Consider the following 23,468-nt stretch of genomic DNA (forward strand, 5'->3'; position numbering starts at 1 on the left):
ACTCCAGCCATCTTCAGGCGAGAACCATGCCTGCATCTCAATGGCCTTGCTTCTCTTCCTGCCTGGACATGCCCAGGCTCCATGGAGTGGTGCCTGGGAATTCAGAAGGCTTCAGCCAGCTCTCTGGAGGGCACTGTGGCTCTCAAAACCATCAGGGGCTGGTTCTGCACATGCCCTCCAGACCCGGTGACAGGAACAGAGTCTGCTCCTAAGATGGCGCTCACACCTGTGCTCTTTCCTGTGGCCCACTCTCTGGTTCACCCGCGGCAGCAGGAGAGCAGCTGTGTGAGAGGCCGTCCCAGTGGGGCTGGAGTTAGGAACCTGCCCACAGGCACCATGATCTTACCAGTCATGAAAAACGATTCTTCCGTTTGCCTTCCAGAGTCACAGTTTTCAGAGTTTTCATTTAGGGGCTGTCCTAATAGTTAAGCATTCCCTTCAGTGTAGAACAGTTAGGACTCTTGCTGCTGTGAGCAGCTCAGGGCTCCAGGGAGGGGTGTGCTCAGGGCCCACACCCTTGTTTATAGCACAGTTAATTTATCACGGGTTTGTGTTTTCGTTCATTAGATCACAACAACTTTCCCCAAGGATCCAGTTTATACTTTTTCTATTTCACAAAATCCATTTCCTATTGAAAACCGGGATGTATTGGGTGAGACACAGGTAAGCTCTTTGTCTTTAGAAACATAATTTAGAGTCCCTACTGTTTGTTTATCTAGTGTCACTATTGTTTTTCTAGAAAGTAGCAAGCTTTCTGACTCTCCTGATTTGTTTTTGTGACAAAACCTGGCTAGGCCTTTGTCTAAGACACTGCTGATCACATGAGCCCTCTCCAGGGCAGGGGCAGTGGATGAGCACAGAGGCAAATCCCTGTAAGCCCTCAGGCCTGTGGATTTGCTGGAAGGACCATTCTCAGGGGGCCTGTTTTATTGGTCACTTCTTGTCCTCTCCCAACAACGTTATTGATTGTTGGTAAGCGTTGTCTTTTGTGACAATGTCTCACTTTGCTGCGTGCTCTGCCCCCTACCTCATTACCCTGCCATGTTTCTCAGGCACCATCCAAGCCGTGGGGGCTCATGTGGCCTGGCCACCTTGGCTCTCACCTGCACATCAGGCCCGATCAGAACTGCTGTGACTGCCTTGTCCTGCCACATCAATGGTCTGTGAACACACATCCCAAGTTGATAACAGGCACTACAGAAAGGGGCCCGGTTAAAGAATGTGTACAGTGAGATTGTCTTCTGAAGCTGTGATTAGTGTACAAGGCCTCTCTGATGCTTTGGTTTCCTCACTGCCCATCTGCCCAGGTGCTTGTGGAGGTGCAGAGCCACTGACTGGGGTGGCACTCTTGAATCTCCCGCTTTCACTCCTGTTGAAAGTGTTAGTGTCACGTAATCCTCCCCACCGCCCCCCGATTCCTACTGCTCACTACCGTGCTGCCCTGGATCAACAATGTACCTAGACAGACGGGGCTTCTCCCAGCCCCGCAGTGGCCCTTCCCACTCCCACTGGCCCCCAGAGGTGAGTTTGAACATGTCTCACAGCTGGGTCAGCTTCACAGACATGTTGCTTACACTCTTCCATAAGTCAAATGTACTGAGAGTGTTTTCCTGGGAGATGAGGCCACAGCTTATTCTGCAACTGTGCATTCCTCTGTCCTTGGCTCCCAGTAAGTGGTTCTGGAAGGAGACGGGGAGGCCCATCCATCAGCGCCGAACGTGTTCAGTTCCATCTTTGTAGGACAGTGGCTTTCCTGCGACTCTGGCTTGGGACTAACGGGTGCTCGTGTCTGTCTCCCCCCATACCTGGCACTCCAGGACTTCCACAGCCTGGCCACCTACCTGTCTCAGAACACCTCATCCGTGTTCCTGGACACTATCTCGGATTTCCACCTCCTGCTGTTCCTGGTCACCAATGACGTCATGCCTCTGCAGGTACGGGCCAAGTGGGCTTCTACTCCTCAGACCAGAGCATGCTGGGCAGCACCAGAGCAGCTAAGTCCCCCTTAACCTGTCCTGTGGGCAGCAGCTTTGCACAAAGGCCTTGATAGAAAGGTGAATTTTTCACTTGCAGCGTTTACACTGGAACAGCTTGTTCAAAAGTGTCTGCCCTCTGTGATGGAGGACAGTTCCTCCATTTGTTAGAACCACATGGGACGCAGAGGCCGCTTAGCTCTGTGTCCTTCTAGTGGGAACATGAGGGATCCAACAATTTAAAAAATCCTGTTGGAACAGTTTGAGAATCCCAGCCTCTGCTTCTTCCCGATCTCTCTCCCCTCTTCCCGAATCAGCTCCAGTTTATCACCTTGGCCCAGAAGGTTGGCCAGCGTCCAGGCCCCAGGCACACAGCTGCACAGTTGGCGTTTTTAAGACATGCTGTTGGGGGAGATGAGGGCGAGTGTTACAGATGGCGGCTGCTTTCTGAGCAGCAGAGGGCCAGCAGGGCCGGCCAGGAAGCCCCTTGCATGGGTTGTGTCATGGCTGTCCTTTTACTTTGGCCCTTTTCCTGCTTGGGACCCAAGGAAATGCATTTCTGCGAGGTGACAGAGTAGAAAGGAGAGGCTCCTTCCTCCCACTGCTTTTCTATGTCAGGTGGCCTATAGCTGTTCTTACATCTTGTGTCTGTGTTTTGTCCAAACTACCCATTTGTGATACTTGACACCAGGCACCCCGAAACTTTTCACTGGCTTTGCCTTCCCTGTTAAGCCCAGAGAGTTGCACCTCCAGCCCCCGGCTTAGCTGCTGCCCCTCCGGTTGGGGAGGTGGTGAAAGCTTAGGGCCTTCTCCCTGGAAAACATGTGCTGTTTTGCAGTCACTTACTTGTTAGGAAGCATTTTCTGTAAATACTGCCTGAGAGCCCCTGGAAGGCTTTCGAAGTCTCTCGTTATAAAAACTATTTAGGGCTTCCCTGGTGGCGCAGTGGTTGAGAGTCCGCCTGCCGATGCAGGGGACACAGGTTCGTGCCCCGGTCCGGGAAGATCCCACATGCCGCGGAGCGGCTGGGCCCGTTAGCCATGGCCGCTGAGCCTGCGCGTCCGGAGCCTGTGCTCCGCAATGGGAGAGGCCACAACAGTGAGAGGCCCGCGTACCGCAAAAAAAAAATAAAAATAAAAACTATTTAGTTCTCTTCACTTTGACCCTGGAGGCCTAGGATGCAGAGTGTATTGAGATACAGACGTGATGGAGAAAACAGAGGGCCGAGGGGGTTGTGAGGGAAGAGGGTGGGCCTCACGGCCATGAGGCTCCTGCCCATCCACCCAGGCCCTCAGGAGAAGGACTGTGAGCTGTGATTACCTAGTGGGTGGAGCACAGCCAGCCTGGGACACAGAGTAGCACAGCGGCCAACCTGGGGATCTCTGGGAAGAATTTAGCACTTGTATTTATAAAACTAAGTGTGTGGTGTTTTGCATGTCACAGTGACAGCCTGTGAGATTTTTGAAATTCCCTCTGAAGTGTGTCTTGATGTTGGGGAAAAAGAAACTTGTGAACAAGTCTATCTACCGTCAGTGAAGCGAGTTGGAACCTTCTTTTTTGGCTTCTTGCAGGACAGCATCAGCTTGCTGCTGGAGGCTGTGAGGACCAGAAATGAGGAGCTCGCCCAGACGTGGAAGAAGTCTGAGCAGTGGGCCACCATCGAGCAGCTCTGCAGTAAGTGTCTTACCCTCCCGCAGTCCCCATTGCCAGGGCCCAAACTCCTGCCCTTCAGGGCTCCAGTACTTCTTCCCGGGCCCTGGACACCTGACCCCAGATGCCTTCTGACAGCATCGTGGGCAATGGAACAAGCAGACCTCTGCCGGGGCTCACAGATGTTTTCATCACTATAACATACGCGTAAAGGCCACAGATTTTGGGTATACCGTTCCATGGATTTCTGTACACGTACATACCAGATACGCTATTCTTCAAGCATCTTAGGAGCAGTTTGAAAGTCATTGTTTTAGATGAACAGAAACTTCACACTCACCTAAGTGCTGAGTGCGGAGACCTTCTGGACTCCTCCGGCTTTTCTTTTCCCCTTCCCCATCAGTTCTCAGAGCATTCTTGGTGGCTAAGGAGGAAAAGAGTTAGAGAATAGAGTTTGGGGATCTTGTGTCTCCCGGGTGAGCGCCTCTGTCAATCAGCCTTGGGAGCTGCCCCCATGCTGCCAGTGCCGTGGCCACCAAGCCCCCCAGCTGAGAGCTCAAGAGAGCAGTGACCATGGTGGCCCTTTTCCCTGCGGCTTTGAGAAGTACTGTAACGCCCCCTGAAGACAACAATGAAAGTACATATAAAAAAGTGTTTAAATATTTTCTCAATCTAGTGGGCTGATACTTGAGCCAAAATTAGCCAGGAAACCCTCAGTGGAACCCAAGGCACAGGGAGTCCAGCAGGGTTCTTATTTTCTCTCGACACTAAGTACCTAGAAGCTCAGGGGTTGGAGCTTTGGTATTCATTGTGTCGTCCTTCTTAATTTTTCTTTTTATACGATTCTTACAACCAAACAGTAAAAGGGCTGGATGTGCCATGTACTCTTCTTGCCCCCACGTTCTGAAACAGAGGACTCATTGTTCCCACCAAATTCCCTACAGTGAAGCCCACGGCCTTGTGTCCTTGGGTGGACAGTGGTGAGGTGCCGGCCAGGATCTCAGCACCTGGTCCAACTCTCCTATGTATGGGGCTCTCCAGGCCCCTGGTGTTATTCTTCAAATGCTTCACACACAGACATTGAGTGCAGCAGCTTTAGTAGTTGGGAGCCCTCTCTCTCAGCCCAGAAAGTGCACACAGGGAAGCCGGGACAGGGGGTGGCTTAGCTAAGAGGTTATCCTGGACAAGCATTGGCCCAGTTGGGGGAATGGAAAACTAGATCAGGAAAGGTTTCAGTCTGAGCATTTGGCTTGCTTTTGCCAACCCCATTAGACACTAATGAAAAACTAGTGACCCCATAGGAGCTGGGTCCCATTGGCTTCATGCCTCATACTTAGGGTGGGAAGAAACCCAAGCCCGAGTCAGGTGTCAGTCCTCCGGCAGCAGGGTGACACTGTCTGGACCTGCTGCCTGCAGCCTCTGTTGGGAGAGCGCCTGGTGTTCACCGACACTCACTTTGCTAAAAAAGTGCTACGTGATTGTCAAATGCTGTCAACAGATACACTACTCGTGGAATTCCAGTCACTGCATAGGGCTGGTAACACGAATTAGCAATAGAGTACCCTTTACAGATGCAGAGTCACAGAACATGAGAGTTCTCGGGACATAGTCAGTGGAAGCTACGTAAGAGCTCTTTGCTGAAAACTAACACTCTGCCAGAAGAAGAGCTAAGCAAATGGAAAAGAAATCCCACTATCTGGACTGGAAGACAAGATATTTTTAACATGTCAGTTTTCCCTAAATTGATCAGTACAATCTCAGTCAAAATTCCTGTAGACAGGGCTTCCCTGGTGGCACAGTGGTTGAAGTCTGCCTGCCGATGCAGGGTACACGGGTTCGTGCCTCGGTCCGGGAAGATCCCACATGCCGCGGAGCGGCTGGGCCCGTGAGCCATGGCCGCTGAGCCTGCGCGTCCAGAGCCTGTGCTCCGCAGCGGGAGAGGCCACAACAGTGAGAGGCCCGCGTACCACAAAAACAAACAAACAAAAATTGGTCAGGACTTCCCTCGTGGTACAGTGGTTAAGAATCCACCTGCCAATGCAGGGGACACAGGTTTGAGCCCTGGTCCGGGAAGATCCCACATGCTGCAGAGCAACTAAGCCCGTGCGCCACAACTACTGAGCCTGCGCTCTAGAGCCCACAAGCCACAACTACTGAGCCCAAGTGCCACAACTACTGCAGCCCACATGCCTAGAGCCCATGCTCTGCAACAAGAGAAGCCACCCCTGTGAGAAGCCCACACACCGCAACGAAGAGTAGTCCCCGCTCGCCGCAACTAGAGAAAGCCTGTGCGCAGCAACAAAGACCCAGTGCAGCCATAAATAAATAAATTTATTTTAAAAAAGAAAAGATTGGTCAGTTGGACTTTATCAGAATGAAACACTTAGGCTTATCGAGAGACGCTGTCAAAAACTTGAAAAGGCAGCAACAAAGACCCAGTGCAGCCATAAATAAATAAATTTATTTTAAAAAAGAAAAGATTGGTCAGTTGGACTTTATCAGAATGAAACACTTAGGCTTATCGAGAGACGCTGTCAAAAACTTGAAAAGGCGGGCTTCCCCGGTGGCGCAGTGGTTGAGAGTCCGCCTGCCGATGCAGGGGACACGGGTTCATGCCCCGGTCCGGGAAGATCCCACATGCCGCGGAGTGGCTGGGCCCGTGAGCCATGGCCGCTGAGCCTGCGCATCCGGAGCCTGTGCTCCGCAACGGGAGAGGCCACAACAGTGAGAGGCCTGCATACCGCAAAAAAAAAAAAAACTTGAAAAGGCAAGGAACAGACTGGGAGAAGATATTCCACAGAAGATGTTCCATAAAAAGAATTACAGTGATGGTCACCATCAGTCATCAGAAGAATGAAAATTAAACGAGGTACCATTACACGTCTTGAGGGTGGCTGAGATGCAAACACTGGCCGCATCGCGTGCTCACGAGCTCCCACAGCAGCTGGAGCTCTCGCACGCCCAGTGAGGATGACCCAGCGAGCCCACTGCTACCCAAGAGACATGCAAACACAGATCCACACCAAGATTTGTTTTAAGAATATTCGCAGTGGGCCTGCCGATGCGGGGGACGTGGGTTCGTGCCCCAGTCCGGTAGGATCCCACGTGCCACAGAGCAGCTGGGCCCACGGGCCGTGGCCGCTGGGCCTGCGCGTCTGGAGCCTGTGCTCCGCAACGGGAGAGGCCATAGCAGTGAGAGGCCCGCGTACTGCAAAAAAAAAAAAGAATATTCATGGCAGGGCTCAAACTTGGCAGTGACTCAACTGTCTATCAGGAGGGGGATAGATAACTAGGGATGGTGTTCACACTGAGCTCTACTGCTCAGCAGTGAGAAGGAAGGAACCACTGACATAGCAAGCAAGGAGGCTGGGCAGGTGCATGAGTGGCCACAGCTGACAGCTTTCCGCTCTGCAGACAGCAGCTTTACTTATCGGTGTTCTGTGTTTGAGCAGGGGACCCACAGTAGGGGCTCTCAAGCCGCATCTGTCCACGCCTGCAGCAGTTGCTTTTAGAGTCCACTCCTACCCTGATAAGCAGCTGTGCAGAGCCCTCAGATGGGGTGGGACAGCTTCCCAGTGCAGAAATGATGAACACTGCTTCTCTTCCTGCCCCACAGGCACAGTCGGTGTGCAGCTTCCAGGCCTCCACGAGTACGGAGCCGTCGGGGGCTCTGCACACACCACCTCGGCCGCCATGTGGGCTTGTCAGCACTGCACCTTCATGAACCAGCCAGGCACCGGCCACTGCGAGATGTGCAGCCTCCCCAGGACCTAGGGCTCCCGGGCCCTGCTGCCCGGACTGGGCCCACCCTAGCCCTCTCTGAAGCCAGGATTGTTGCAACCATGCCCCACCGCAGGCAGCCCTGAAGGCGAGGCGGGGGCGGCTGCCCTGGGGGTCTCTGACCCATGAAGCTTCTCAGCACCAGGCTTCCCTGGAGGGAGGGAGCCAGGCTGGTGCTCTTGGGCTGGAACCAGTCTCTTGGTGGAGGCACCGTATGGCCTCATCCGGATGCCCTGCAGCAGCTCCTACTGTGGTAGAAGGACTAGGTGCCTCTAAATCATCACCTGGAATTGAGGGGTGGGAGGGCTTGCTGGCACCATCCAGCTTTCCTTTTTCCTTCCTTTGGATGCTTTTGGTTCCCATGTTTTTGGTTGGGAGCTCTTGGTGACCTCTGTACCCCGTTGCTCTGGGGCAGACCCTGCCTGTGAGGGCCACCTCTTCCCCTTCCAGTAGCCATCGTGTGGTGGAAGTGCGTGGCCACGGGCTCGCTGGTCTTCTGTCCGCTTGGTCTGCAGGTGAATCTGCTGCCCGCCCTTTCCTGCTCTCACCCAGCGTCCAGGGGGGACCTTAAAGTCTGCTTTGGTTGTAATAACAGTTACCAGTAATTCCTGCGAAGAAGACTTTTATTTATTTTTTTTTAAGATAAAAACTGCATAAAAGGAGAGAGACTAATTTCCACCTTCGTCTCTCCTTCAGTGAGTCCCTGGAGGTGTTTGCAGGCTGGGTGGGTGGACAGGGGACCCACAGTCAGGTCTCCTCACAAATGAACCTCAGTGCCTGAGACTTTCCTGCCAAGCCACACGGCTGGGACAGGTGCAGACCCAGGTAGTCCGAGCAGGAAGCTAGTGCTGGCTCCCACTGAGCAGGCAGCCTCTCCGGGGGGCCAGCACTGCTGACCAGGCCTGCATGGGGTGAGCTGGGTGGCCCAGGCAGAGCTGGAAGCTCTGGTTCCCTTCACCCCACACACCATTCCTTCCTGTTGTCCTGCCCAGGCCCTGGCCTCTGGCACGGTGATGTGGCCCCGGTACAGGCCAGGCCACAGTACAGCAGCTGTGGGGCTGCTGTGGGGACGTTGGAAAGTAGGTACCGTGCTGAGGTATGGGTCCAGGCTATTCCAGGACAAAGGTTGTGGTCAGACTTTGCATGTGCTTTGGGGTCCCTGCGTTTCCTCTGTGGTTGGGCTCCAGTCTGGCCTTTCCCTGGGAGCCGTGGACATCCTGATGCCTCTTTGCCTTAACAAGAGCCGTATCTCTGAGCTGCACTGCACCCACCCATGGGAGAGGCTGACCCAGACACAGGCTGCTTGGGGACTTCATGTCTCTGTCTTAGGGCAGGAGGCAAGCCTGTGTGACCCTCCCTCACCCTTGGCCTGTGAACAGAGAGCACTTGGGCATGTGTTCACCTGTGGCAAGGGCTGTGCCTGGCACTCCAGGTCCACCTGGCATGGGACACCAAGTGGCCAGTGGGGTTGGGTCTGGCTACAGCGGATCTGTTCTGGGGGGCAGGAGGTGCAGAGCCCCCTGTTTCCCCAGTTCATCTGTGGCCACCTGCCAGCAAGCTGGAAGGACCATCTGGCCCAAGTCATCTGCTCCTTTGATCAGATGTGAGTCTGCAGGGGGAGCAGGAGGGCGCTGACCTCAGACCTCGCGGCCCCCACCGTTCCTCCTGTACTTGCTCTGGTCTTTATCTACCGAGCTAATTTCCTTTTCTCTTTGACCAGTGTCCTACTCACCCTGAAGTTCTGGCATCTGCATAGTTCGTTTCCTTTTAGCTAAAGAAAAAGTGTTGTGATTTCTCTGCTTCTGGTTTTGAGTCACTCTGTTCAGTAATGCACTTTATTTTGTCCAAAGAGAGTCGGGGGTCAACATAAGGAGTGGGGGTACCTGCCAACAGGCTTGGGCCCAGGCAGCTTACCCATCTCCTCTTGCATAGGGGAGGGGCCCCCAGCTCCACTTTCATCCTTCCTGCCCTTGTGTGGACACACCCTCTCATGCCACCAGGCACCACAGCTCAGCGAGGGGTCCCAGGTGCCCGGCCTCCACCAACCAGTCTGCTCCCGGTGCTCCCACTTGGGGCTTGCAGGTGTGTGTCGGTTGGGTTTGTAGTAGCGTTGCCTGGACTCCAGCCCTGCAGTTGAACCAATAAAAGCACCTGAAGTGACCGCCAGCGCCCTGTTTGTCCTTCCTGGGCCCCAAGGCCTCTCCCTGCCCCGAGCCTTGACTTGCCTACCTTGTCAGGCGACTTGATGACTTTCCCCTCCACACATCACTGTTCTCTGCTGACATGTTTAGGGTATTGAAGGGTAGAGACCCACTCCTCCTGCCCAGGCTCCTTGGCCCTGTGCTCCCAGTGTAATGTCCACTGGAGGAGCAGAGCCTGGCCTCCCTCCATGCCTTTTCTGCACCTTTTCTGCCTGTCAGCCATGTGGCTGCTCCTGGCCTCTTCGTGGTGGGTGAGGTGCACTCCGCCAGGCAGCAGGTGAAGGATAGTGCCCAGAATCCCCCAGGCTTGCACAGATGGAAGGGGAGCAAGGCCTGGAGGGGACACTTGTCGAGTGACAGCCAGGGGGCGCTCCCCCTGATGTTCAGTTACCAGCCTTCACACGCACCTTACAACCCATTCTGTCCTTTGGCCACTGGCTCACTGCTCCTGAACAAGTATGTAAGAAACACTGCCCACTGATGTCCAAGGGGCCCTGGGGAGAGGCAGGCCCAGCCTAGCTTCTGGACTGGGGCGGGTGGGCCCTCAGCACCTGGCTCCAGTCCTGTCCCTGAGCTTGCCTACTTTTACCAGCAGTGTCCTGCTCTCTCTGTGGCTCAGGCTGCTGGCCTTGTTGGTTCTGTGAAGTGATGAGGTTCTGGAACGTCATCCCTCCCCCTGAAATCAAGCAAGTGGAGTGTACTGCTTGGAAATAGAACTCAGGGTCCTGCCACCCCCTTTCCTGGCATGTTCAACATGTTGGCAGGCTGTGCTGCCTAGAAGTGCCTGGCACAGCCTGCAGCTTCCCTGCACATGCTGTGTCCTGTCCCTCCCCACCCCTAATGCTGTCTGGTGGTAGTTTGTCCTTGGGAAGATGTAGCCCCCACGTGTGGCATAGAGACCACTGACTGTCCACAGCACGCTCTGCTGTCTCACAGGCCTCCTGCCACAGGCCTTCCATGTACACCCACATGAGGGGCCCCTCACTCCACATCACCCCTGAGCTGGCTAAGCCCTTTGCTCTGTAACCTCTGGGGGGATCAGCGTTCAGGGCCCCCTCGCTGTTTAGATAGACTGCTGATGGTCATAAATCCTTGTATCACAGAGTGTGGGTCTTGCCTGGACTTGGGGCCAGGAGCCTGCTAGCCCCCCTGAGCAGAAGGGAGTGGGAGGGAGGAATGACCAACTTTACAGTGCCTGGCCAGTCAGGGCTGAACCTGGGAGGTGAGGCCTGGCCAGCTTAGCCCACCTCCCAGACGCACTTCCCCATGCGGTCATTTTCTCTAGGACAATCCTGGTGTAGTTCCCTTGGTTTCCCTTGGAAATAGTCTGGGAGGGCCAGGTTGGGAATTGGTGTGAGCATGTGGCCACAAGGATTGGTGGTCAGAAGACCAGCCAAGAACACTTGTGCACTCAGGTTGGGGGGGGTGGGGGTGGAGGTGGGATTCAGAGTGGTGTTTCTCTTGAAAGGACCATGTCCTCACTTCTAGTTCCAAAAGCCACATGGGAGCTGGTCTTGAGAGGGCAAATGACAGACTGCAAATGCCATTATTGATGCTGGGTCCAACCCAGAAACACTGGAACAGTAGAGGTCCACTGCCCTGGGGGTTGAGCACCAACCTCAACAAGGGGAATTAGAACTTTTGCTACTGGTTCTTTGTTTTGGCAGGTACACCAGCCTTGGTGCGGTCAGCTTAACTCAAGCCCAGAAAACACTTGGCAGCTGGGCTCCTTCAACTTGCCCTGTCTGGCCACACCCCTCCAGATGCCTCTTTCATTCATGAGTGTTTGACCTTGGAGCCTCTCCCATTGGCTTCTTAAAGGAGAGGGGTGTGATTGACCTGTCTGCAGGCACCTTTCAGGGTCGCTCTGGGTCTGTCTCATTCGGAGAACTCTTGGCCCCTTTGATAGGCACCTCTCCCCAGAGCCTTGGAGGACAGGGTTGGGAAGGAGAGGTGTCTTGCCCTGTCTTCACCCTGACCCTCCACGCTGACTGATGGTGAGCTGCCCCCCTTACCAAGGTCCAGCCAGTCATTTTCTTCATGGTCTTCTGCCCTCAACCCAGAATTCCTCTGGCTTACCCTTTTTCCCCACTGTCCGTTCAGACCAACACACCCACAGACAGTTCGTTCAGCCATGAAAGAAGGGACACTTCTGTCCATGTTAAGCTCAGACGCAGCAGTGTCCTGGGGACGGGGTAGGCGTGGGTGTGTCTCAGCAGCTCAGAAGGAGGAGACTCATCCTAGACCGAGGGTCCCTCCCCCCAGCCCCCGGCTGTGGAAGTGGCAAGACCTGACACTGCCCGCCCCCTCCTAGAATTCGCAGATCTAGCCGCCCCCCAGAACGCTAGAAGGTCACTTTAGGAGCGCACCGTCCGCTCGGAGGAGACGCGTTCTGACGGGCCGCCGCCCTGGGGAAGTCAGTGTACTGGCCCGGGTCCCGGAGCCGGCCCGGCCGGCCCTCGGGCGCACGAGGGAAGCGCGACTTCGGGCGGGTCCAATGGAGCCCCGGGGGAGGACGGACGAGCGGAGAGACCAACGCCCTTGGGCTTCCCGTGTTTGGCTTTAAACACGTTGGCCCTTTGCCAAACCGTTCTGTGTCCACTAGCTTTACCTCAACGGCGTGGCCTTCGACCCAGGGGCCTGGGTTCCCGCGGGGACCCCAACACCTGACGCGCAGCCGCCCCGCCCCCGGATCCGGCCCCGCCCCCGCCACGCCGCTGTACGGCGGAGGCCGCGCTGCGACCTGGGCGGCCGTAAAGCGCCGCGCCCCGTCCCGCCCCTGGCATCGGCGCTGCGAGCTCGAGACCCCTCCGGTGGCCGGGCTCCCTGGCGACCCCACGATGGCCGGCCTCGCGCCGCGGGTCGAATACCTGGCGGGCTTCTGCTGCCCGCTCGGAGGCCTGGCGGTGGGCAAGCCTCGCGTGCTGTGCCACGGGGCGGAGGTCTTCCTGTCCACCGGGAGCGAGCTGGTCTATGTCTACGACCGGGAGGGGCGGCTGCTGATCGTGAGCACCCCCTGCCGGGGAGGGGCCAGGGACCGGGGGAGAGGGCGGGGCGGAGTGGAGCGGGGTTCCTGAGCCCTGGAGGGGGCGGGGCCGGGCGGGAATCCACCGAAGGCCCGGCGTATTTGAGGAGTTTGTACTCCGCCTCTTCTGGGCCCCACGCGCCCGGCCTGACTCTGCGTTCTCCCCGGACGTCCAGGCCGTGTACAAGTTTCCCGGTAAGGTGTGGCACCTGGAGCTCCTGGCCCTTCGCAGGGCGCTCTACGTTCTGTGCGCCCGGAGTGGCATCTACTGCTTGTCTTTGGACCAGGCGAGCAGGTGAGGCATGGTCGCTGGACGGCACTGCTTTGGGCGGGTCCACACTTGCCTCTCCGGGGTTGAGGCGAACATGGCCTCAGATGGGCTTCTCGCTGTCTCTGACTGGTACTTCCCTGCTCTCCTCAAACACTGCCCCTGTGACCTATACGGTCCTTTTACCCCTGGACTGGGTTCAGAATGAGCACTCACCAGGTCTCCAAGGTGGGGATGGTGGGCTCAGGGCCAGCTCTGAAGTCTTGGGGGCCCCTGTCCTCAGCACCTGCCTTCTCTAACAGGCTCCTGCTCACAGAGAATTCTTAGTAAACGGGGTTCAAGCGGCTGAGTCTGCAGCCGGAGCAGGATGCTGCCCCTTTGGCTTTGATGGGCCTTGGTGGGTCTGGCATGACACACCTATGAGGTGGGTCTCTGTGAACCCTGAGTCAGTGGTTAAAGGAGTTTCACCATTCCCCCCCCCCCCCCCCGCCTCCGCCACCCCTCAGTACCAGTGCAGAGCCTAGAGCCTAGACTCGGGCACCTATTCACTACTGGTTTAGAAAATAAAAAGGTAGCAGGTGTGATTCACGGCTGAGGCCTTGGGGGTCTGACAGTTCTGCACTGATGAGAATTTTCTGTCCAAACCCCATTTCTGGAAGGCTTGGTACATCCTATTATGCACGTGTCCCTGGGCGACTGGTGGGGAGCAAAGCAGTCCGTGGAGCAGGTGGGAGGCACTGTGGCACGCCAGCTGCTCCCTGGTGGCTATAAGTCACTGAGATCGCTCCTTGTACAGACCCCAGGCCCATCATGTCAGTGGTAGGCTGTCACGAAGGGAGCTTGTGAGCACTGTAACTGACATTTGCCTGTGTTCTCAAAGGTCTGTGAGCCGGGATGACAAGGATGACAGGGACGACCAGGACAGTGAGGATGGGCAGGTCGATGAGCTCCCTGTCCCTGTGATCCCCGTGCACCCAGACACCTGTGTGCTCCCCAGTGCCACACTGCATGCCTTCACCGTGCTCGATGACGTGCTCATCACCCTGGCACAGGGCCCCACCCAGTGGAAGGTGCAGCTGTTTGAGTGTCCGTGTCCAGGGGAGGACCCTAGGCCCGGAGGCCAGATTGGCGAGGTGGAGTTGTCCACCTGCACCCCCCCAGCTGGGAGCCTGGGGGAGCCCACAGCCCCCCGCTTCCTCCCAGTGCTGTGCTGTGCGTCACCACCAGGCTCCAGGGCCCCACATGGCCACCCGTGGGGCTCTGGGGGCGTCACGCTGGAGGGGGCCCTCTTTGGGCTACTCTTTGGAACCGATGCCTCCCTCCTGGAGTCGCCCGTGATCCTCTGCGGTCTCCCCGATGGCCAGCTCTGCTGTGTGGTCCTCAAGACCCTGGTCACCTCTAGGTCTGCCCCTGGTGATCCGAAGGCCCTTGTCAAGATCCTCCATCACCTGGAAGAGCCTGTCATCTTCATTGGAGCCTTGAGGACAGAGCCGCTGTCCGAGGATGTGGAGGACGTGTACTGTGACTGCCTGGTGGCACTTGGTCACCATGGCCGGACACTGGCCATCAAGGCCAGCTGGGACGAGGCAGGGCATCTGGTGCCAGAGCTGCGGGAGTACAGCCTCCCGGGGCCTGTGCTCTGTGCGGCCTGCGGCAGGGGCGGCCGTGTGTACCACAGCACCCCCTCGGACCTCTGTGTAGTGGACCTGGCTCAGGAGGTCTCCCCCTGGGACCTCACGCAGCGTGACGGGGCCCCAGGAGGCCTGCCCTCTCTGCTGTGTCCAGCCAGCTTGAGTGTCTGCAGCGTCATCACCCTCTCTGTGTCATCTAGGGCGCCTGAAGGTACGAGCCACGGCTGAAAGCAAAAACCAAAGCCATGGGGTGGGTGGAGCCTCTTTGATGTCTCCTCCCTGTGAACTGTCCGTTCTCCTCTCCCTGCCTCATTCCTGTTCTCCATAAAACTGCCCGGGCAGGCCTACCCTCCCCTGGCATAGCCTCATGGTTGATGCTTCTTGTCTTGGGGTCCTGTGTGGGTTTAGGGGCGGGGGCTGTGCTACTCTGCCTGGGTAGGGTCTACACCTGAGTGACCCTGGGCAAGAGCATCTTCCCATGGCCAGTAGTGCAATGGAAATTCAAATTGGTTTAGGTCAAACCTTTATGGGTTTTTTTCACACTTCCTTACCATGTGGCCTCCAACGAGTCCACCCTGCACCAAAGGCAGGGGGCATCGCCAAGCTCTGATGTGTGTGTTCTCCCCAGACAGAACCGGAGGGGGTTTCAGCCATGTTTGCCCAATGTTAAGGGGGAGATATAAGAGCCCCCCTCCCCCTAGCGCATATTCCCCTATAAGATAGCCTAAGAATGCATTGTAAGGCCTACCGTGGACCATACTTGATACGAAAGAAATGCTTTTGAAGTGAAAAGACTGCTGTCTTTCCCACAGGGAAAGAGAGACACATGTGGCAGGGAATGGGGGAGCCACACCTCTGGGTGGGTCTCAGGGCCTAGTGGTACTGGACTTGGAGAACCAGCAGGTCACAGGAGATGGAGCCTGTTTCCCGGGGAGCTCCCTGGTAGGCCAGGAGTGGGAAAGGAGACAGAAAGATGTCGAGGAGAGGCGGCAGGCTTCCAGAAAGGCCCCAGTGAGAGCCGACTGGCCAGTGGAGGAGGCCTGGGGCCTGTGTAGCACCTCCTTCTCTTAGGAAATCTCAGAGCAGCTTTGCTAGGGGTTGGGAGGGCTGTTGAAGGGGGGATGCACCCAGCTGATTTGATGGCCCTTGTCTGGTCCCTTTTAGTCCTGTCCATGTATAAGATGACACCTCTGCTGTGCTGACACCCAGTCCCAGGGAGGGCCCTTCACAGCATATGCCCAGCCCAGTACACACCCCAGGCTCTTCGGGGATGTCTCCAGAACCCTCTTTTCCTCACCTGAGCACAGGCGTTCTGCCAACACTTATCTGAGTCCTGGGAACTGCTGCATGTTCCCAGCAGCATGCCTCTCCCTGCCCGTTGACCAGGCCCCATGTGTGTCCGCCTGCAGGGGGTGCTGAGCTCCTGGCCCTGTCTGCCAAAGGCCGGCTGATGACCTGCAGCCTGGACCCGCACTCTGAGACGCCTCACCCCACCAGAGTGACCTCGGCGAATGCTGGCCAAAAAATTAAGGAGTTGCTGTCTGGAATTGGCACTGTCTCTGAGAGGTGACCAGTGGGCTGAGACTCGGGCAGAGGCTGGCATGGTGTCCACGGAAGGCGGTGTCCTGGGTGGTGACACTGGTCTGGGACAGGCCTGATACTTTGCCTCTGACCCCCGCAATAGCCCCAGACGTTGTGTTGCCTGGCCAAAGGCGGCACTAAAGGCCAGCTGTGGGTGCCAAGCCCCTGTGTTTTAGGGTCATTTCTAGCGTGCCTGCCATCCTCTGGGATGTCACTGTGGCACCGCAGAGGAGCAAAGGAGCCAACTTGGAACACATTGGGGAGCCCGGTGGGGGTGGCCAGCCCCACCGTGGGCACCCCTGGCTCAGTGGCCCTGAAGGGGGTGGGGGGAAGTCTCCGTGAGCCCGGTGGGCGAGGCCAGGCTGCCAAGTACAGGCTGCCCCAGCTCCATCCTCTGCTGCTGGAGAAGGAGGTTGGGTCAGACGATTGCGTGGGCAGGACAGGAGCCCCTGAGGTGGGGGCTCTTCACCTGACGCTCGAGGAAGAACGAGGTCTGGGCCCTCCCTCAGTAGCCATGTCTGTTTCCAGAGTGTCTTCTCTGAAGAAGGCGGTTGACCAGCGGGACAAGGCCCTGACCTGCCTCAACGAAGCCATGAACGTGAGCTGCGCCCTGCTGTCGAGCCGGGAGGGTCCCAGGCCCATCTCCTGCACCATCAGCACCTCCTGGAGCCGCCTGCAGCTGCAGGACGTGCTGACAGCTACCTGCCTGCTGGAGAACAGCAGCGGCTTCAGCCTGGACCGGGGCTGGGCCCTGTGCATCCAGGTGCGCCGCAGCTCCCGGGCCTTGGACCTGGACTCGGCTGTCTCGGCCATCACCTACACCATCCCCGTGGACCAGCTCGGCCCTGGCGGTCAGCGTGAGGTGACGCTGCCTCTGGGCCCGGGAGAGGACGGTGCGCTTGACCTGCCCGTGACCGTGTCCTGCGCACTCTTCTACAGCCTCAGGGAGGTCGTGGGTGGGGCCCTTGCCCTCACGGACCCTTTCAAGGACCCCTCTTCGAATGAATGCACCCCTGACGTCCTGCCTGAGCAGGACGGCGTGTGCCTGCCCCTGAGCGAGCACACGGTGGACATGCTGCAGGGTCTGCGCTTCCCCGGCCTGGCTGCACCCCACACGCAGGCCCTGGGCCCACTCACCCCTGCCAGAGACCCCATCCACACCTTCCTGGAAACTTGCTGCGGGCCAGTCAGCCAGCCCGCAGGACCAGCGTCCCTGCGGGCCAAGTACCTGCCCCCGTCAGTGGCCACCGTCAAGGTGTCGGCAGAGTTGCTCAGGGCCGCCCTAGGGGACGATCACGCAGGTTGGTGGCACCAGCTGGCTTCGCTGAGGCCTGGGACCCTTCCTCCCTCTCCCAGGATCTGATCGGCCTCACAGCCGCACCTCTCTCCTCCAGGCGTGTCCCTGTGTTCTGCCACCCTGCAGTGGCTCCTTGCCGAGAATGCCATCGCGGACATCGTGAGGGCCCAAGCACTGTCCTCCGTCCAGGGAGTGGCCCCAGATGGCACTGATGTCCACCTCATCATCCGCGAGGCAAGCAGGGGTCAGCTGTCCTGCCTGTGGGGAAATCGGCCTCGACATCAGCAGTTCTGAGTAGGGTCCCTGGGTTGCTCGAGAGGAATCAGATTCTGGGGCCCACCCTCCAGAGGATTCCGACACATCCGAGTTCGAGAGGCGGGCTGTGATGGGGTGGCCTTCGTGGGGCCAGGGGCAGCGTCGGCTCCCAGCCAGGTCTCCATGAGTACCGCCCTGTCCAGCGCTCTCCACGCGTGGCCTCTGCCCTGCGTACTGCTGGAGTTCACAGCCAGCCCGAGCGGGTCGCTCACTTGTACCCCCAGGGGCAGCACGAGCGACTCCAGACTCCAGGCCACTAAACCCCTAGACCACCAGGGTGCCGGGCCCCATCACAGACGCCCCATGTGCAGGGGCCGCTGAGACACCAAGGTGGAGCTCAGTCCTCTAGCCCCATTCCTCGCACAAACCTTCCTTCCCGAGACCCTCCTGGCAGCTTCGGGGTCATGTCCAGCAGACCCTTGTGCTACTGTGTTGGAAGCTCTGGCGGAGCATCCCGTGTGGCCGGGCACACCTTGCTGAGGATGGTGGTTGGAGGCTGCCCACTAGACAGCCTTTTCAGGTCAGGCCACGATTAGGCAGTGTCAAGGTCGGGTGTCCCTGGGGCCTGGTGGTGGTTCTGCAGGTGGCGGAGAGGGGTGGGTGCCCCAGTGCGTCCTACGATTCCAGAAGGAAGAGCTGCCGGAGACAGAGTCCTTCCTAAGGTCCCTAGGCCCCTGGGGTCTTGCCTTGTGTCCTGGCTCTCGCCCATCTTCGCCAGATCTCATGTTTGGCTGGAGGGCACTGGGCTGACCTCACTTGCCCAGCCCCCTCCCTGTTCTCACACCTGCAACCCTGACCCTGCTGTCTAGTGCCTCAGGATGCACAGTGTGGGCCATGGTGGGTCCGGGCGTGGGCTGTCCGTGGCAGTGCAGCCACAGCAGGCACTGAGTGAGTGCCACGGATCTGGATGCCGAGGGAAGAGGGGTCTTCCTGGACAGATATTCCAAAGGAGCAGCTTTGCTGTTGCTTGGCTAGCTGGTTCTTCAGGTGAAAATTCACGTTGAGTGTGGAGATCAGCCCCGGGAGCCCCCTGAGCTTTGCCCACAGTGGGATGTAGAGCGCGAGCCCAGGCTTCACATGCCCCTGCCAGCTTGGACACTCCCGCCGGCCACGCTGCCCTCGGGCAGGTCAGGGCTGTGGACGGCCAGTGACGTTCCTTGTGTGTTGCAGGTGGCTGTGACCGACCTGTGCCCAGCAGGGCCCATCCAGGCCATGGAGATCCAGGTGGAGAGCTCCTCTCTGGCCAACATGTGCAGGGCACACCACGCCATCGTCGGGCGTTTGCAGGTCTGTCGGTCATCATGGGCTTGTTTGGGAAGTCTCTGTGGGGTGGTGGGGACACAGGACCCTGGTGGTCTGTGGCTTCCTGCCTGGGGTTGCAGGTAAGCTGTGGGCGGTTGGGAGGTGGGTGGGGGACTTGCTGCTCACCCTCCTGGCAGTAGCTCCTAGTGGCCTGTGAGCACACGTGGTAAAGGGAGACAGTCCACTGGAGACCAGCATGAGATTTCTTCTACACTCGCATGGAGAAGCCATGCTCGGGCCCTGGGACCAGGTGTCTGCTCGTCTGGGCCTCCACGTCTTCGCCAAGAAAGCGGGAGTTGGCCGCCAGCCCCTCCCATACACACAGCCCCAGGGGCCCTTCCTGCTGCTTCACTGCCATGCGCGGCTGCTGGGGCTTCAACCCCAGGATCTGAGGGGAGGTCTTTGTGTTCCGGAGGGAAGCTGTCAGCTAGTGCCCTTGGCAGGCTGGGCACAGGGTCAGGTGGCCCATCTCCTGCCTGTTCAGAGTGTGTGCACCCTCGGCTGCGCAGAGGGGTCCGAGGTGGCAGTTATCAACTGATTCCCACGCTTTTCCTTAAACATGGACTTTGTGTCAGCCTCACCTGGGAACTTGGTGCACGTCCCCAGGCCCCACCCCAGACCCCAAGAGTCGGAGAACCTGCAGTCCAAGCTCCGCCAGGGATCCGAGGCTGCTGTTCTAGACCTACCAATGCACCCAGGCGAGCCTGGGGGCCAAGCCATGACCAGAGGTCCCCCTCAGGCACTACTGTGACGGCCCTGCTGTGGCACATCCATGGCTTCACTCCCGGGCTCAGGAGTCCCCTGTCCCTAGAGCAGAGCTCCCACGCCTGCATTTCTCTCCCCCAGGGGGCGCCCCGTGTTGCTCTTGCGGGCCTGAAACAAGCAGGGCTGTCTCCAGACCCGCTGAGCGCGGCAGTTGAGAGGTGGACAGTTAGTGAGAAGCCGGGAGAGGAGCATACCGACCAGACTTCCAGCAAGAAGGGGAGTTAGTGTCCTGGGGCTGCGGGAACAAAGTGCCGCAGATGGGACACAGTGCGTTCACTTTGGAGACAGGGATCCAGGTGTCCGCAGGGTGGTTCCTTCTGAGGCCTCTCTTCTGGGCGCGTGGATGGCCGACTCCTCCCTATGTCCTCATATGGTCATCCCTCTGCATATCCGTGTCCTGATCTTTTCTTAGAAGGACACCAGTCCTATGGGAGTAAAGCCAACCCACGTGACCTCGTTTTAACTTGATTATCTGTGGAGACCCTCTCTCCAAACACAATCACCAGGGGTGCTGGGAGCTGGGGCTTCCAAGTGTGAATTTGGGAGGCATGCTTCAGCCCCCAGTGGAACGCTGGGGACACTCCCTTGATGGGAATCTTCTTGTGGGCTGCAGACCTCTGTCCTCCGTCTGCTGACACTATGCTTGTGGAATGGGAGTGTTCTCGTGACAACTGGCGTTCATTCACCTGGCCGCTTGGAATCTGGGGGGCCTTGTCAGGTGTGCAGCTTCTGCCACTGGCAGCATCTCCTGCTGCCCCTTGGGGTGTCGGGGTCTCTTCTCAGTGCTCTGCCCTGGAGGCCAGCGGGAGCCTTGCTTCCTGGGTCAGTCTGCAAGCTTGGGTTCAGCCCTGAGAGCCGGCCAGACTGCCTCCAGAAAGCAGGACGTGAAGCAGCTCTTTCATGGGCCAAGATAGGAACAGCGGTGCCAAGGCCTGAGGCCAAGGATGGGGAAGGGGTGGCGGTAGGAGGTGGGTAGTGAGGGGAAAGGGCCGAGAAGAAAGTTACTTCCAAGTAAATGATCGTCAGGGTGGGGCTAGCATGCCCTGCCGCCCGAGGTGAAGGTTAACTGGGGGCGAGGCAGGGAGGCCTGATGGATGGTTCGGGGAGGGAGAAGGGCCACCTGGCTCTGCGGGCTGGAGGACAGGTGCCAGGAGCCCCGGGCGCTACGTTGGGACACACGGGAGAAGCACCCTCTCCAGCCGTGTGCCCCTTGTGTCCCCCCAGAGGCTGGTCATGGAGCAGGCTGCCCGGGGCTCCAGCCCGCCTGACCTCCGCCTGCAGTATCTCCACCAGATCCAGGCCAACCATGAGGTGAGGTCCTTCAGGGATCCACGCCCGGAACCTTCCCCCAGCCTGGGCTCCTCTGGGGACACGCACAGGCACTGGGGTGTTGCCCAGCTTGGCAGGGGCTCCCAGTCCTCACAGCCGAGTCGGGTCTGGGCTCCTGCTGCAGGGGTGAGGTGGGGACAGAGTGGGCATGGCCACTCCTCCAACCTGTCCCACATTGGCTAGGACACGCCTGTCCCCTGGGGACATGGTCTTCCCTCAGCCCAGCCACGCCTCCTGTCCCGAGGGGTCATCACGTTAAGGCCACAGATGAGTGTTTTTCCTGGACCACCTACCACAGTCCGAGTAGGATCTGCGCATGGTGGGTGTCCCCCAGAGGGACCCGCTGACGTGCCCAGTGGGAAGGTGGGGCCCTAGCTGTTGCCGCCCATTCCTTCCTGTAGACGCTGCTGCGGGAGGTGCAGACCCTGCGGGACCGGCTGTGCACGGAGGACGAAGCCAGCTCCTGTGCCACCGCCCAGAGGCTCCTGCAGGTGTACAGGCAGCTCCGCAGCCCCAGCCTCCTCCTGCTGTGATGCCAGGTAAACCCCACCCTGCCCCGGCTCTGTCCCTGCTTCCGGCCCCTCTAACAACTCACAGTACCTTCATGGTTTTATGGAGAAAACCTGGCTCCTGACCTGGGCGGCACTGTGGGCCTGGTTACAGCTGGGGAAGGTCTGGGGTGAGTGCAGCTGGCCCCCCGGATAGCCACCTGGCACCCCCGGGGGGGGTGTGCTCAGAAGAGGCAGCTCGTTTAGCAGGTGTGTCAGGGTAGCGAGGTGGTCTGTGACCCCGCTGGGCAGGGGCCTGCTCGTCCTCCCGCATCACTGCTTCCTTTCCTCCAGCAGCTGCCACGGCCTCTGCGCTCAGCCTCGACACCGCTGGGCCGCCTCCCACCCAGAACGTCGGGGCTGGATCATGGACATCCCTCCACTCGGAAGCAGGGCCCCGGCCATGGGGTCCAGACTCCAGAGCAGGAGCGTCGTTGCTCTAGCGGCCTGCAGAGGCCGCAGAGACAGGGCTTCTGGGTTGAGCCTCGGGCGGGTGTGTTTTGGTGGTTGTCGCATTCCCACCGTGGTGCCCAGAGCCCAGGGCTGCCCCTCTTGGCAGCACCACCCGCCCACCCACAGACCTGTTGTCCAGCACTGTCCACACCTGTCCGGCCGCCTCGCTCTGGGTGCCTTGGCCCCGCTTCTCTGCAGCCGCTGGGGTTACCGGTGGGAGGTGCTCCCTGTGACCAAAGCACAATGACTGTGGGGGAGGGGGTGTTCCTGCAGGTGCCCTGTGGCCAAAACAACAACTTGGTGCCTCTGGCCGGGGCCACACCCAGCGCCCAGCACTGTGCATTGTTTCCAAGGGTCCCTGGGGGCAGACAGCAGCCCCAGCGTGGCTCCGGTGCTTTGGGGGGGGTGTCTCTCCCCCAGACTTCACGCGGTGCTTTCCTGCTGGTGCTTTCCTGCTGTGTGTGCAGGGCCTGTGAGGCACCCGCCTCAAGAAGTGACACTTTCTGGTGCTCTGCCTTGGCCTTGGCTGTTTTTTAGCTCTCCCCCTTCAGTCTGGTGGCAGGTTTGACCTGGATTCCTGGACACACCCCCAGCTCCAAGCCCCCAACAAGTCTGGTGGCCACTGCACGGCCCAGATGCGCCTTGAACTGACCTCTAGGGGGCCCTCAGGCCAGCAGGAAGCTTCAACACTGGAGTGAAGTGGTCCCTGCGGGGCCGTTCAGGCCATGAGGGTCGCTGCCCAGGAGGACCAAGGCCACCTCCTCATCGCCCTCCATGGAGGGAGGGGGGCTGGTGGGGTGCTCCGAGTTGGGGTCTGGGAGAGTGGCTGATCGCCACATGGACCCAGCACTGAAGGGTTCTTCAGGGTGGGAGGAAGATGGGGAGGGGGGCCAGCCCACTCAGTACTGTCCTGTTCCTTCTGTCCCTGAGTTTGCTGGGAGCAGTGTGACAGCTGCCTTCTCCACGGATGAGCAAGCAGTCCACCTCCAGCTTCTGCTGGTCCTTAATGCAGCGTGGAGGGGAGCTGTGGCCCAGCCAGTGAAGGGCCTGCACCCCCTTAGTCCTGTCCCCAGCTGTTTCTGAGGGTCATCTTTCTGTCACCTCCCTGAGTGCCACGGGGGAGGATGGAGTGGCCAGTCCAGCCCAAAGGGACCCCCAAGCACTCTTCCCTGCCTCCCCTCTCCAGCTGCTGCCCCAGGCTGTGCGGGCTCCACTCAGCGATTGTCTGAAGCCAAGTCCACTGTCTGGTCAAGGTCAGCAAACAGAAACCCCTCCTTGGCACCCTGTGGAGCACCTGAGCTCTGGTGCCAGCTTCTTTCAGGTCAAGAGTGCCCCACAGATGAGCCCCCA

General features: G+C 58.6%; 2 protein-coding genes and 1 long non-coding RNA gene across 6 annotated transcripts in view; 2 read left to right on the forward strand and 1 right to left on the reverse strand.

The window, feature by feature from the left end:
• The window catches only part of NPLOC4 (NPL4 homolog, ubiquitin recognition factor), a 55,538-nt gene extending 45,974 nt beyond the window's left edge, over positions 1–9,564 (forward strand). Inside the window, exons 14-17 of one of the 2 annotated variants that reach the window (XM_067715136.1) lie at positions 568–663; positions 1,818–1,934; positions 3,545–3,647; positions 7,240–9,564. In XM_067715136.1, coding sequence (XP_067571237.1) covers positions 568–663; positions 1,818–1,934; positions 3,545–3,647; positions 7,240–7,397 — 474 coding nt within the window. In that variant the 3' untranslated portion in view covers positions 7,398–9,564. The remainder of the gene's footprint in view (positions 1–567; positions 664–1,817; positions 1,935–3,544; positions 3,648–7,239) is intronic. The other variant, XM_067715135.1, reaches the window with a different exon arrangement.
• LOC137212129 (uncharacterized) lies at positions 579–3,546 on the reverse strand. The gene is made up of 2 exons (XR_010937369.1): positions 2,820–3,546; positions 579–2,375 (listed from the first exon to the last, which is right to left on the reverse strand). It is a non-coding gene; the product is annotated as an uncharacterized lncRNA (long non-coding RNA).
• A 2,798-nt stretch (positions 9,565–12,362) lies between the features above and the next one.
• On the forward strand, positions 12,363–22,630 carry FAAP100 (FA core complex associated protein 100). Of its 3 annotated transcripts, none has more exons than XM_067715133.1 (10): positions 12,363–12,609; positions 12,806–12,924; positions 13,778–14,739; positions 15,938–16,094; positions 16,638–17,410; positions 17,504–17,640; positions 18,892–19,008; positions 21,013–21,099; positions 21,519–21,656; positions 21,960–22,630. In XM_067715133.1, exons 1-9 carry the CDS (start codon positions 12,445–12,447, stop codon positions 21,648–21,650), a joined length of 2,649 nt encoding a protein of 882 aa, XP_067571234.1. In that variant the 5' UTR covers positions 12,363–12,444; the 3' UTR covers positions 21,651–21,656; positions 21,960–22,630. The 3 variants fall into 3 exon arrangements, with proteins under 3 accessions (XP_067571234.1, XP_067571233.1, XP_067571235.1); XM_067715132.1 differs by having other exon boundaries at positions 21,963–22,630; XM_067715134.1 differs by lacking the exons at positions 12,363–12,609; positions 12,806–12,924 and adding an exon at positions 13,203–13,321 and having other exon boundaries at positions 21,963–22,630.
• The last annotated feature ends 838 nt before the right edge of the window (positions 22,631–23,468 follow it).

Source organism: Pseudorca crassidens, chromosome 19 (genome assembly GCF_039906515.1).
Source record: "Pseudorca crassidens isolate mPseCra1 chromosome 19, mPseCra1.hap1, whole genome shotgun sequence".
Lineage (NCBI taxonomy): Eukaryota > Metazoa > Chordata > Mammalia > Artiodactyla > Delphinidae > Pseudorca > Pseudorca crassidens.